We start from the raw sequence: 14,238 nt of genomic DNA on the forward strand, positions 1-14,238 counted from the left end.
TCACGGACCCCCTGTTGAGATCATACTAATGTGTTTAACATGACAAAGTTGAAGTCAATTAACCTGACTCCGCCAGATGGATTTGCTCCGTTTATCCCTGCTGGAGTGGCGAGGGGTAGCCTGACGTAGTCCTACTCAATTCTAGTCAGAATGAGTCTGATGCTGCTCCATAGAGCTGTGATTATGGGGCGTGTTTCGAACGAACCAGGAAAAAAAATGCCTCTGCACTCAATTGGATAGACCTACAACCAATAAGAGCAACGGAGTGCGTGACGTATGTTAAGCGACGCATAGTTGTTGTCAACAAAAATCAAAGCGTGCAGTTGCACGCCTAGAATAAGAAGATGAGCCTTGATCGCGTTTCTCTGTTCCTCTTTTAAAATTAATTTGCTGTCGATATCTTCTAGAACAGACCTAATAGCAGAATCTAAACACCTCAGCTCTCCAGCGGCAGCCATTGTTGTTGTCACCCACGCGAACTTTGGTGACGTGGTTGATTACGTTAATGTTGATCATCTGTCCATCATCGTATAAAGCCCGCCCTGACAATTTGATTGGCCCACCAGATATTGTGCTGGCATACTCGCGCTACTGTTAAGCAATGCCAGACCGAACTTCGCGACCTCAAACGTTGTGGGCGGGACTAAGTTTGGAATGGCACCCAGGCTAGGCGAGGGGTGCCTATCTCCAGCAGTCAGTGGGCAAGAGGCGGGTCCACCCTGGACAGGTCTCCAGTCCATCACAGTCCATCACAGAGACAAACAACCATTCACACTCACACCTAAGGATGATTTAGAGAATTAACCAATTAGCCTAACAGTGTTTTTGGACAGTGGGAGGAAGCCGGAGTACCCAGAGAGAACCCAAACATGCTCAGGGAGAACATGCAAACTCCACGCAGAGAGACCCTGGGTCAGGAATCAAACCCAGACCCTTCTTGCTGCAAGGCAGCAGTGGTACCCACTGCGTCGCTGTGCTGCCTCAAGTATAAGATGAAAAATGTAAAGTTGTTAAAGAGGCATAAATACTTTTGCAAGGCATCATAGGACCGTCCCTCCTCCTTATTTAAGTCTGGCTTCAGTTTCTAAATTTCTCAGATTAATTAGGAGTCTGAGGTTAGATTCACAAAGATAGAACAAAGATTGCTGAATGATTCAGGCGTTCTGTAAATGTTTCTCTACATTATCCCCACTTGTGCTCAGAAATTGCTTCGACGCACACTCTTCCACTCTCTGTCCCTCTTCCTGTCTCATTCCCTCTTGCAGACACACGCACAGGCTAAAGTGGTACCCTTCGGACACATTAGAGGGAGGGTGGGGCGCCAGTAAAGATTTCTTAATGGGCTCTGCCGTCCTCTTGTCCATCTGGCTTGATGATAAACACACAGCTGCTCAACATTAGCCTGATGCGCAGCAAAGCTTTCATCATTTTCTTCCTTTTTTTTTTTTTGTTTTGCAACAAACCAACAATTTAAAACCTTTTTTAACAGAAGCGGAGTTCCACGGAGTGAGGAGAAACACATGGACTAAATGATCAGGAGTGTTTTAGCACTAATGCAGATGGAAATGATGGAAGCCTAACAGTAAGATTTAGGAGGACTTCTGTGCCAGGGTTTCTGTAACTGTGGTGTAAATCATCTGGATTCCTGGTCTTTGCCAGAGCTCATGAGGACCGCACTCTGTGCTGCTGTTTATATGTGAATGACACCATCCAGCCGGTCCCAGCCAAGCAGAACCCTCAGAGACAGGTTGCAGTCCTTGAGAAGGATGCCTTCCCTGCACCATGGAGCAATCTTCATCGGAGCCTTCCTCATTGTGACCGGAGGCTCCACAGCCTTCCTGGCCTCCTACCAAAGCCGCCTGCAAGCTTTCTCCCTCTGCTGTGTTGTGCTGGGGGTGGTGATGCTCATCCTGGGACTATTCTGGGCCATGAACAGCAAAAATGTAGGCAACTACAACCACCGGGATTTCGACCCAGACTGTCCCCATTACCCATACAACGACTACTCCAACTACCCCAGCCACGGTCTCTTCTCTCCTCAGCTGTCTCGATTTCCTGAGTCCCAGTCAGTCTTCCTGCCCAGGTGGGTGATAGAAAAAAATTAGCTGGTTGCAAATATTAACTCTTATGACAGTACAGTTTTCCCTAGTATGAGTATGTATTTTGTAATCTATCCAACAAAAGCCATATATATATATAGGTAGATAAATCCAAAGAGTAGAGAAAGATATCTCTTTTTAAACGATCAGTCTGCTCTTCCCAATGCTGCCCTTTCCATAAAGGTTCAGATTTCAGCTTGCTAAGTTAATGAAATTTGCCCGCTGACTGTTCGCTCACTCAAATAATTTTCCTCTCTACGAAACCCATACAACATCTTAGGACATGTTTTCAAACAATCGTTGCCACGTTTCACCGTTCATCCTCGCAGATCCATAGAGGACTTAACGATAACGTTAGACAGTTGAGGATATTTCCTGATTAGATTTTTTTAAATTATAAACTTCAGGTGAAAAGAGAAATAATTGGAAGAGCACCAATGTGTGCCCTGTTAAAGAAACAGTGGAAGATGTGGGATTCTGTTGGCCCGTTTGCTTTGCGATGACCCCTGGAACCTGGTTGGTGTTCATAGCATCATGGACTCTTTTGGACAAAAGAAGCTTCCAGTTTGTATTCGGTGGCTTCAGAAAACTGAAACGGATTCATCATTATGATAATATGAGGGCATCTTAAAGGTATAGTGGACCAGGTTCTTTTTCCAGGTAGATCGTCTCAATCAGTGGTCCTCCTAACTGTCAATCCTTCTGATGATAAATTTAGATAAGGCCGTCCTACGTGCTCGTCCCGTTAGCTAACATTTTCTGCCCACTTTCAGGCATATATCTGTGGTGAGCTACGGTTTCAGACAGTCATTGAAGCTCACCTTTCTCACTGCGGTTCTTTGAAAATGGCCGAGGGTCGTAAGAGAAAAAGTGTCTACGAAGTGGATGAGAAGAAAAGAAAGGCCTCTGAAGAGGCAGATATATCCCAGAATGCTTTGCGCGGAGAGCTCTCCTCGCAAAGCATTATGGGATTTGCTGTCACAGCAGCCCGCTATCGCCACCCAACAGCAGCGACTAATAACAAAGATGGCGCAGGCACCGCACAGTGGAGGAGGAGTTACGTGACCAACGAAGCAAAAGGTAGTGTTCAGTTAACTGAGTTCACTATAAAGTTCACTATATAGTCCCCACTCTATATAGGGATTTAGGGGTTAGGGCGGATGGTCGGACACAGTGAGCTTGAACAAGCTATGAGAACAGCAACTTTTAAACAGAATGTGCACGAGGAGAAATGGGCTCGTGCACGCTCTCGGGAGCGGGTATAGGGATGTGTTTTTTTTTTAGAAATTGCGAAAATCCTCCACATTACCTTATCAAAGAAATCTTTCCCCAAATTCAATTCTTTTTTAAGACCATTCAAAAACCAGAACACATGTGGGGTGAGCTGGAGAGAAAAGAGCACAATAAAAGACCAAATTATAAGGTTGATTTAGAGAGAAATGATGAGATAGATGGAAAACATGCATAAACTCAGTGAAAGTTTATGGGACAAAACTCACAAATGCTTTTTATTGAAAGTTTGGATTTATTTGTTTGAAGTTCCAAAAAGTTTGTTTCAAAAAAAAGAAAAGAAAAAAACATTGGATGACATTTTCACTGTTGTGCTTGATAGTTTGCATACCCTTCCTTTAATTAAATTTACTGACTTCATTGATCTCACAGTGGAGAAATTTATTCGTACATCAGCTCAAATAGTCAAAGAAGAAGAGGAATGTGCCAAAGGAAGAAAAAGGTGCATGAGATATATACAGTATAGACATTGCTTCGATATATCACAGCTTTTTTATAATAGTAGGATTATTTTACAGGGTTATTGCAGAGGGTGTTAACATGGGTATTTATATAGAAGAATATTTATATTTATATATATATAGTTATTGCACAGGGTGTCAAATAATAATTTCTCATTCTCCATTGCAGCCATTATTGCTGTTGTAGCGTCTCATTGTAGACTCTGGTTGCAGCAGGGATGAATGACCTGCAGTAGCGCTCCTTTTTACAATCAGGGTGTAAAAGTCTTTGACTAAAGGAGCTGCTCAGCTCCTCTCCAGTCTGCTGCAGAGGGTGGAAGGTGTTCTCCATGATGGATGGAAGCTTGGACAGCATCCTCCTCTCAGCCACTGAGTCCAGAGTGCAGCCTAGGACAGAAACGGCCTTCCTCACCAGTTTGTTCAGTCTCTTTCTGTCCCGCTCTGCGCTGCCAGGGGCCAGCAGACAACAGCGTAGAGGAGGGCTGATGCCACCACATAGTCAGAGAAGGTTTGAAGCAGGGGCCTGTTCACTCTGAAGGACCTCAGCCTCCTCAGGAGGTGGAGGGAGGCGGCTCTGGCCCTTCTTAGACAGGGCGTCGCTGTTATGAGTCCCGTCCCGTTTATTATTGATGTCTACACCGAAGTATTTGAAACTCCACAATTTGTATGTCCTTCCCCTGGATGTTCACGGGGTAGTGAGGTGGGGGTCTTCTCCTGATGTCCATCACCATATCTGCCAGTAAAATAGATAAAAAATGAGTGAAATCAGGTGTTTTCTGTAACGTTCAGGAAACGTTCAGTCAGGCTTCTGCACCTGCTGACAGGTATGTTGGTTCACTGTTCTTGAGTAAGGTACTTTCATTTCTCTGGGATTTTCTTTTTTTTTCTAACCAAAAATTCAAAATCAATATTTCATTTCAATAAATAATTATTTAGCACATTGTTTATGTATCATTACCTTTTTTCAGTTTTGTCTTAATTGAATTACTACTTTGAATTTATCGATTTCTTTAATGAGAGGTTATAAAAAAACTATGAAGCACAGCTGTTTAAATGTTTGTCATCAATTTCATGTAAGCTTTTTTCTGAAAATATAACTACTATGTTAAACAACTCCAAAATGTTGGGTTATTTTGATGCATTTTTTAAATATTTTTATTATTTTTTATTTTGAGTGCTATTAATGATAAAAGATCCTATATACCATAATGAAATATCTATATTAGCTTTTAAATGCTTGTTCTCATATGGAGAAGCTCATTGGAATCTGCCTTTTTTTCATATTTTAAACACAGAATTTTTTTATCACCAAATTGTAAACACTGAATTTTTATCTGTTGAAACTTCAGCTACAAAAAAATTCAGTTGCAAAAAATGTGCCTGCCAATGTGTTGACCTTTTGGTGAACTCAAGCAAAAGCAATCTACACTTGATGCAGTCAAGAAGCTTCTAGCCAATGAAATGAGCTCATTTGGTCTGAAATAGAAAAGTTTACGGTTGGCCGCTTCTTCCGGATCAAACCAAAAGTTTTGGCAGACGGGGGTGCCGCACTAGCTGTGTTCGGCTCAGTTATTTCACCCAGTCCCATTGGATGGAAAACTCTAATGGCTGTCTATTAGTAGCTACCTGACGTTTTGTAATCATATCTACTTAAAGGTACACTATGCAACCGGTGTTGATTTTCCAGCGAGGCTCCCCCCAGAGGGCGAAAGTAAAAGTGCACTGTCGTAAATATGCTCAGCTGTTCTCCTGGTTTCTCCGTCAAGCCAGGCGCGGTTGTTTTTAGCTTAGCAGACAGGCGAACGCAACGAATCACCATGACTACTGCGGTAAGGGACTATTTTGTTCCAATTTTCGAGTTTGAAAATTCTCGCTGGTTCCTCCATGATAACTGCACAAAGATCGCCACTGAGCTAGCAACGCGCATCCCTTTCACTGGGGGCGTGTAGCAGTTCTCGCCGTAAAGCGAGACCGACTCTTGCGAGACTTCTGAGCCTGTGGGTGCGGGCCGAGGGCTCCTGCAATTGCAAGTGCGGTATTTCCCCTACAGACCACCAGGGCGGCCGAGAAAACCTTTGTTTGACCTGAAATGACTCATTTAATCATGCAAAACGTTATGGAACACATTAACTGAAAAATGTAGCATAGTGTGCCTTTAACAAGAAAAACTTCTTATTAAGCCTCATTTAGTCGGGAACAAAGCTATGCCCAATTGTTGTGTCACATGACCAAATGATCTCATTTCATTGGCTAGAAGCTGATTGCTTTGGCATCAGTTCGACAAAAGGTCAACACATTTGCAGTCGATTTTTTTTCAGGTAAATATTTTGGAGCTGAAATTTTGCAAACTTTTACCAGATAAAACTTCAGTGTAAGGAATTTGCTGTTAAAAAAAATTCAGTATTTAAAATTCGGTATACAAAAAACGGCAGATTCAGCTGAGACTGTTTTTGTTCTCAAACCATGTCCTACTTTTCCTGGCTGCAGGACGATGGAGTGCCACAGAAATGCAGCCCGCGGTGCAGATCTTGACTATCCACCCATGGACTCTGGCGGGTTAAGCCCTGCACCTCGACCTCCACCATGGCTGGAACCCCCACCACCATATGAAGTTGCCATCAAGACCACCTGTAGCTCTACACACCTGCGGCGTGCATATTCAGACACGCACCTGGCAACAGAGCCCTTGTTTGGACAGTCCAGAGAGATTAGCTTTGAGGTGTGACACCTCCTTTACTCTGTCTGTCACACCAGAGGATAAGTAGGCTACATTTCTGTTAGCTCATTAATGAAGAATTCATTTGAAACCTACTTCTTCCTGGTTTACGGCATGTTTTTTTTTTCCTAATTTAAGATTTTAAACCTGATAAAGATAGTTGGAGGGTTATCGAAGCAAAGAAGCCTTGCAAGCTAACATTTTAAAACCTAAAAACCCTTGTCTAATGCTAACAAATACTGAACAAACTTTAAAACCACACTTAGTGGTACAATATTGTTTTTAGGAGGATTTAATAACTGAATTTTCATCATTATACATCGAGGTTTTTACAGATCCATCCATCCATTTTCCATCACGCTTCTCTCTGCTGGGGTTGCAAGGACTATTTAGAGAAACCAATTAACCTAACATAAGTTCTCTCCAGTACCTGGAGAGAACCCACGCATGCACAGGGAGAAAAATGCAGAGTCCATGCTGAAAGACCCGGGGCCAGGAATCAAACCCTGAACCTTCTTGCTGCAAGGCAGCAGTGCTACCCACTGCCCCGCCCGCTTTTACATATAATATTATAAATGAAGTATGAACAAAGAAATAGCCACAGCATGTTAGCTTGGCTTAGCACAACTTAGTTTAGCGAACCACCGTGACAAGGTGGGTTTCAATGAGTGAAATGGGTGAGTAAATAAAGATAAACCATTTAATGGTAGCATATCAGTTGACTTATAGGTTTTATTTACTTAACTAAATGTTATTTTGTATTTAAAGCTTTAATAAACCATCTCTATTTGCACGAGTCTACTTTATTTTAAAGGGGCAGGCCTCAGTTGAGACCCCTGATCTTTAATGCAGCTTAAATTACCGAGTTACAGCAGAAAAACCAAAGAACTTTTCTTTTCTGACTGAAGCTACGTTCATTCATCTTTGGTGCCTCTCATGTGGGTCTAATACTAAAGAAGATGAAAAGATGAAAGCATTGATTGATTCACCTTTAGAGCTAGATTTAAGGGGATATTTGATGATTTTTTTTAATCCATCCTCCTGGCGCTTCTGCACAATGCTATGATACTTAAAAGTCTATAAATGCAATTTAATGTTAAAAATGACACCATGATGTGTAATGTTTAATATTTTCCACATATAACATGACAAGTTATCTACGCAATGCAATTGAAAAGCAAATAGATTTGCCAGAAGTGAGGGAGGGTTGACAAAAGAGATGGCTACATCCTTATTCAAATACATTGTTAAAGACATTTTGACCTGCTAATATTTGCTGGATCTATATTTTCTTGCAAAAGTTCCCTGAATTCAATTCAATTAAATTCAGTTTATTTCTATAGCTCCAATTCACATCATGTCATCTCAGGTCACTTTCCAGTTCAACCAGATCATCCAGTCAGATTGATTCAAAGTTTTCTATCTAAGGAAAACCAGCTGATTGCATCGACTCATTGACTCTTCAGCAATCCCTCACACTAAGCATGCTTGTAGCGACAGTGGAGAGGAAATAACCCTGTCAGAATGCTTAAGTCTGGCTACAACTCCTAGAGATATGGAGAATAGAAAAGATTGACAAGTTTAACCAGCCCTTATCTTTTGTTTCAATCAGCGTCTCTTCAGCATCCATTGGCATTTTCCATCTTGTGTTTTAGATAGGTATGGAAAGCATTTTTGATGTCACTTCTGATCGATACATTTATACAATAGGATTATTCTAAGGCATTAAAAAGTTGTAAATTGCTGCTTTAACTCATGTAGCTGTAATAGTCAGGAAAATCCAACTAAGTTAAGTCAAGTACATTTTAGGCCAATCTCATTTTTATAATGGAAACAGGTGTGAACTCAACTTAGGTGAATACATTTTTTTCTCAGTGAAATTCTGCAGAAGAAATGTTCCGTTATATGTGGAAAAGTTTACGACATTATTTATCAGGGTCTATTAGTTTTGCATAATAAAAGGCTCAGGGACGTGTAGATTTCTAAAAGTGACACGCATCAGACTTTCAAATATTCATAACTCAGAATTTCAATTAGCAACTCGGCAGTTATAGGATTTCCAGAAGCACATAAATCACCTCTTGGATAAACATAGTGAATATAAGGAAAAACCAAAGATTAATGCAAAGAAAAAAAAACAGTCTTTTTATCTTTATTTCAATTCAATTCAATTCAGTTTATTTATATAGCGCCAAATTCACAACACATGTCATCTCAAGGCACTTCACAGTTCAACCAGATCATAAAGTCAAATTGATACAAAGTTCTCCATCTAAGGAAAACCAGTTGATTGCATCGACTCATTGACTCAATACAATCCCTCACACTAAGCATGCTTGTAGCGACAGTGGAGAGGAAAAACTCCCTTTAAACAGGAAGAAACCTCCAGCAGAACCAGGCTCAGTGTGAGCGGCCATCTGCCGAGGCCGACTGGGTTCAAGAAGACGGAAGCAGAGACACAAAAGCAGCTGTAATAGGCGGCCCCGTCCAGGAAACACACAGCCAGGCAGACGAGCTCCGAGCCAGCTCCCATGTCAGAGGACGAAGAAAGCACATCCACCCAGTCACAGCACAGCTGATGTTTCTTTCCAGGATGACGTCACAGCCAAACAGGAACAGACAAGGCAAAGCTACTCTGAGGAAAAGCAGATAGAGCAGAAGGTTAGAGATTGAACTAACAGATTCTGCAGAATAGGAGAATAGAAAGAGAATGAAGCAGAATGATGAAATGGGGGTCCCTATGTCCTCCAGCAGTCTAAGCCTATAGCAGCATAACTATAGAGATAGCTCAGGATAACCTGAGCCACTCTAACTATAAGCTTTATCAAAAAGGAAAGTTTTAAGCCTAGCCTTAAAAGTAGACAGGGTGTCTGCCTCACGGACTAAAACTGGTAGTTGGTTCCACAGGAGAGGAGCCTGATAACTAAAAGATCTGCCTCCCATTCTACTTTTAGAAATTCTAGGAACCACTAGTAAACCTGCAGATTGAGAGCGAAGTGCTCTGTTAGGAACATAAGGAACAATCAGATCTCTGATATAAGATGGAGCTTGGCCATTTAAGGCTTTATATGTGAGAAGGAGGATTTTAAATTCTATTCTTGATTTAACAGGAAGCCAATGAAGAGAAGCCAGGATAGGAGAGATGTGATCTCTCTTTTTAATTTTCATCAGAACTCTGGCTGCAGCATTTTGGATCAGCTGAAGACTCTTAACTACAGTTTGTGGACTTCCTGATAGTAAAGAATTACAATAGTCCAGCCTTGAAGTAACAAATGCATGGACTAGTTTCTCAGCATCACCCCTGGACAGGAGATTTCTAATTTTTGCAATGTTCCTCAGATGAAAGAAGGAAATTCTAGAAACCTCTTTGATATGGGATTTAAATGACAGGTCCTGATCAAAAACAACACCAAGATTTTTTACTTTATTATCTGAAATCAGTTTAATCCCATCCAAATGAAGTGACTGACTAATCAGCTTATTTTTCAAAGACTCTGGTCCAAAGACTATAACTTCTGTTTTGTCTGCATTCAGAAGCAGAAAGTTAAGAGTCATCCATTTATTTGCATAAAACAACACTGAAGCAGCCTTGAAATGAATCTTTACTGAGATGAATAATAGAAGGTAATAGGTAAGGCAAGGCAAGGCAAGGCAAATTTATTTGTATAGCACAATTCAGTACAAAGACAATGCAAAGTGCTTTACTTGATTAAAATACAGGAAGATAAAACAGAATCAAAGCAAGTAGGAAAAAATTAAAAAATAAATAAAATAAGATAAAAAATGCAGAAACAAGAAAGAATATTAAAAACAGTTGGACTAAAGAAAATATGTTTTAGTTAAACTTTTTAACTAGAACAGTCGAAGGCAATCCTAAACAAATGTAATAATAAATAATAAACATAATTGCTGCGATATAAAAGTAAGTTGCTTTTTTGATTCAGGGCCTCATTTATTGTAATTAACTTTTTTTAATTACGCTTTGACGTGAAAGACCAGTGATGAAGAATTTGCCACAGATACCAATAGTGACATAAGACTTAGACTTCTTTATTTGTCATTTTGTATGCACAGAGTGCATACAGAACGAAATTGCATTGCATACAGCTTATGAACATTGCATTGATATTTCAAATGAGATGGATAAAACTGATCAACTGTTGTTTTGTAGGTAAAATCATCTATTTAGTTCTAACAATTATTAGTGATCAAAGCTTTGACAATCACAATAGAGCTCTGATTGAACAAGACGACAGTAAAAAGATGTTTATCCTCACAAATGTCCATAGTATCAGTGGCAAACAGAAAATATTAAGACTCCCTTTAATTCAACAAACACTTTTCTACTCTGACTCTCTAAGACTCAAAGCTGGATTATTATTCTTAGCCTGTATGTACCTGCTGTGCTGCGGATTTCTCTTTTCCTTGTGAAAAGAATCTTGAACAAATGCTAGCCTCATTTTCCCCCTTTGTGTTGAACACATGCGGAAACCAAGGGAACAATGACTCATCTGACCATATGTGCTTTCATCTGCTGAACAGACCGCCGCACTTCTCTGGCAATGCATCCTCAACCTTTAAATGTTACAACAGGACCAGCTTTGGCCGCAGATGTTTTTGCATTTTTAGAGAAGGACATTAGTTTAATTTTCCGAGTAGGATTGTCTCGAATGCTACCTGGAAACGGACTTCTAGCAGCACTTAACGTGTTTCTTCTTCATCACGGAACATTCAGCCAGAACATGGAAAAACTCCCACTTTTTCCAAGTTTACAGATGTGCTTATATTAACTTGTTCTTGTCATGTTTCTTGTTTGCTTGTTCATATAAATCTGCTTCATTTCTGTGCAAAAGCTAAAAGCCTGGCAACTGGAAAACTTGATACAAGATAATGATTCTGGTGGACCTATAAGTACTTTGGGTTATCCAATCAAACAACCCCTAGAGGTTTGCTGATGTTACAAGAATGACTGAGTGCATCATACTGCCATCAGACTATTGCACTATTCACTAAGAAGATGCACTGCACTCCTTAGATCTCTGGACAAACAAGCACAATAGAGGCAGCCTCCAGGAGTTAAAGCCCTACAGCTGGTTCATCGTTTGCATAGTATCACTGCGTGTGCATGTAGACCTGTCTGTTTAAACTATGTCAGAATTTGTGAGAGTGTATTAAGTTTTCTTTAATAAAACATGCGGTTGGAGAAGGCAGTCCCATCTGTTTGGTTGCTTCTTGTTGAAGACATTGCTAAAATTTTAGGATGTTTCTACTGTGTGTCTTCCAGAGCAGCAGGGGCAGAGCTAAGGGGTGACCAGGGGTGGCTGAGATACTAGGGGTGTAAATAATAATCGTTTTGTATCGATGCATCGATCCAACAGCCGATGATCCGATGCATCGACACGTCCGCAAGAGAATCGATTCATGTTTTTTTTTTCCTCTGGTCTATTTTTATCCATTTGCTCCTGGGTGTAATTCTCCCTCCCGTGCTGCGGTGGCGCTAAATCTATTTTGCCCTCCTACCTCGCTTCCTGGTTATACTCTGACAGCAGTTTGTTGCAGTGAGCTTGACGCAGACATTTTTAAATTATGCTCAGTATTGAAGCGCGGTCTGTGCTACACGCTGTGGGTCTAGATACGGCCGAGGCGGCGAGGAAGTGGGGGCGAGTTTAGTCCGACGACGGAGAGACATGAGGGCCAAAAAGAGCGGAGATCCAGATGGAAAAAGGGTCCCAGCGTTCTCGCGCACCTCGCTCTTCTAGCGGGTCAAACTTCACGAGTTGTTTTCCGCAATTTCGGTCATAAAAACAAACCAAGCCGGCCTCCTGTCTGCGGCACTGTTTGCGGTCAGCTACGATCTGGGAGAGGAGCAGCGGAGCGTCTGTGGAGGGGGCGGGACGTCTGGAGCCCAGTTATTGCGTTGCACTCATGGCACTGATTTTCTGCAGTATTTTTGCAGTATTTTTTGATGCAACTTTTCTACTTCTGTTATTTGCTGTTGTTTCTAAAAAAACAAAATGCATTGCGATATTACAGCTTTCTTTGATTTATTTCAAACCTGAAACTTTGTTTAGCCTGTAAGGTGTAAAAAAAAAAAAAAGAAAATTAACCGATTAATCGAATCGAATCGCATCGTGGTGTATTCTTGAGTATCGAAAATAATTGAATCGTTGGGTCAGGAAATCGTTACTGAATCGAATTGCCATGATGGATGTGATTTACACCCCTTTGAGATACCCTCAAGGGGGTTTTTAATTACTAACAAATAAAGAAAGAATAGCTTCGATTCACATTAAAGAGATCAGTAGAGGCACCAATTATGGGGTGGGGGGTGGGGGGGGGGGGGTTGGACCTATGGAGAAAAATTTTGTTTTTCTGACCTTTTTTTCCTGCTTCAGAAGAAGTCCGGCTCTGAGGTAAGTCATAAAAGTGAGAGATTAATGTAAATTTCAGAGAACAGTGTCTGATTTACTTGAAGGAAATAAAATAGTGTTAATTTATGTCTTGCGTTTGCTGCATGTGTCGATGTGTATGTTAGTTAGCTTATGATTCTCCACTATGCAAGAAAAACTGTCTCATTGGAATCTGCCTTTTTTGTACACCAAATTTTAAACACTGAATTTTTAAGTTGTAAAAATTTGCCTGAAAAAAAAAACACTCAGCTACAAAAAATTTGCCTGCAAATGTGTTAAACTTTTGGTGAACTGAAGCCAAAACAACACTTTGCTTACGACTAGATGAGGCTTAATGAGGAGTTTTTCTTGCTAAATCGATGTGATTCCAAAACGTCAGGTAGCTACTAATAGACAGCCATTAGGGTTTTCCATCTAATGGGAGTGGGTGAAATAACTGAGCCGATCTCCAGCTAGTGCGGCACCCCCGTCTGCCAAGACTTTTGGTTTGATCCGGAAGAAGCGGCTGGCGGCAAACTTTTTTTTTTTTTCTGACCAAATGAGTTCATTTCAGTGGCTAGAAGCTGCTCGACTGCATCGAGTGTAGATTGCTTTGGCTTGAGTTCACCAAAAGGTCAAAACATTGGCAGGCAAATTTTTTGCAGGGGAATTTTTTCAAGCTGAATTTTCACCAGATAATAAATTTCAGTGTATGGAATTCAATGTGTAAAAAAAAAAATCTGTGTTTAAAATTCATTGTACAAAACAAGGCAGACTCCAATGAAATTGTTTTTCTACCATAGGTCCTCTGAGGTAAGTGGAAGATTTCTGATTGGTCCCTCAAATGTTCTCCAACACGCTGTGAGGAAAAGATACACCACATTGTTGGAATCCTCAGGCTTGCCCACCAGAGGGCCCCGAGGACCCTCTTCTGCTCTTTGCTATTTTCCAATAGGGCTGGAGTTACTGTGGGGATCTGGAGATTACCCTCTGTCTCCAGCAGAGTGCGCCGTGGGCCTTCTGGAGCTGGAACCTTCCAGCACACCTGATTTCCATCTACTCATCAGAAGACCTCCCCTTTATAAGCTCCTGCCAGACCTTGCTTCCACGCCGCAGTGTTGATCTTAGTTGGTTAGCTACCTGAGCCTCTGTTTTAGATTGAATCTTGGTTGTCTCTAGTGTGGAGATCAGATTCTAATCTCTCCTTTGTCTGTGCCTCACAGGAAACCTGTCTCTGGTCTGAAGCTCTGGGAGAGCTGCATCACAGGAAACCTGTCTCTAGC

The 14,238-nt window shown here is 41.2% G+C and overlaps 1 protein-coding gene across 1 annotated transcript; it reads left to right on the forward strand.

Moving 5' to 3' along the window:
* The first annotated feature begins 1,357 nt into the window (after positions 1-1,357).
* Positions 1,358-6,973, forward strand: si:dkeyp-51f12.2 (uncharacterized protein LOC100151460 homolog). Its single transcript, XM_038268657.1, has 2 exons — positions 1,358-2,083; positions 6,338-6,973. The coding sequence occupies exons 1-2, from the start codon at positions 1,701-1,703 to the stop codon at positions 6,573-6,575; spliced, it is 621 nt and encodes a 206-aa protein (XP_038124585.1). The 5' UTR covers positions 1,358-1,700; the 3' UTR covers positions 6,576-6,973.
* Positions 6,974-14,238: the final 7,265 nt, after the last annotated feature.

This window comes from Cyprinodon tularosa, unplaced genomic scaffold (genome assembly GCF_016077235.1).
Source record: "Cyprinodon tularosa strain WSP-4 unplaced genomic scaffold, ASM1607723v1 ctg119, whole genome shotgun sequence".
NCBI lineage: Eukaryota > Metazoa > Chordata > Actinopteri > Cyprinodontiformes > Cyprinodontidae > Cyprinodon > Cyprinodon tularosa.

Bases quoted from the DNA above. Each gene is read 5' to 3' on its own strand.
- si:dkeyp-51f12.2 (XM_038268657.1), top strand. From the start codon at position 1,701: ATGACACCATCCAGCCGGTCCCAGCCAAGCAGAACCCTCAGAGACAGG. The intron at 2,084-6,337 runs GTGGGTGATAGA...TCCTGGCTGCAG, and splicing joins CAGTCAGTCTTCCTGCCCAG to GACGATGGAGTGCCACAGAA.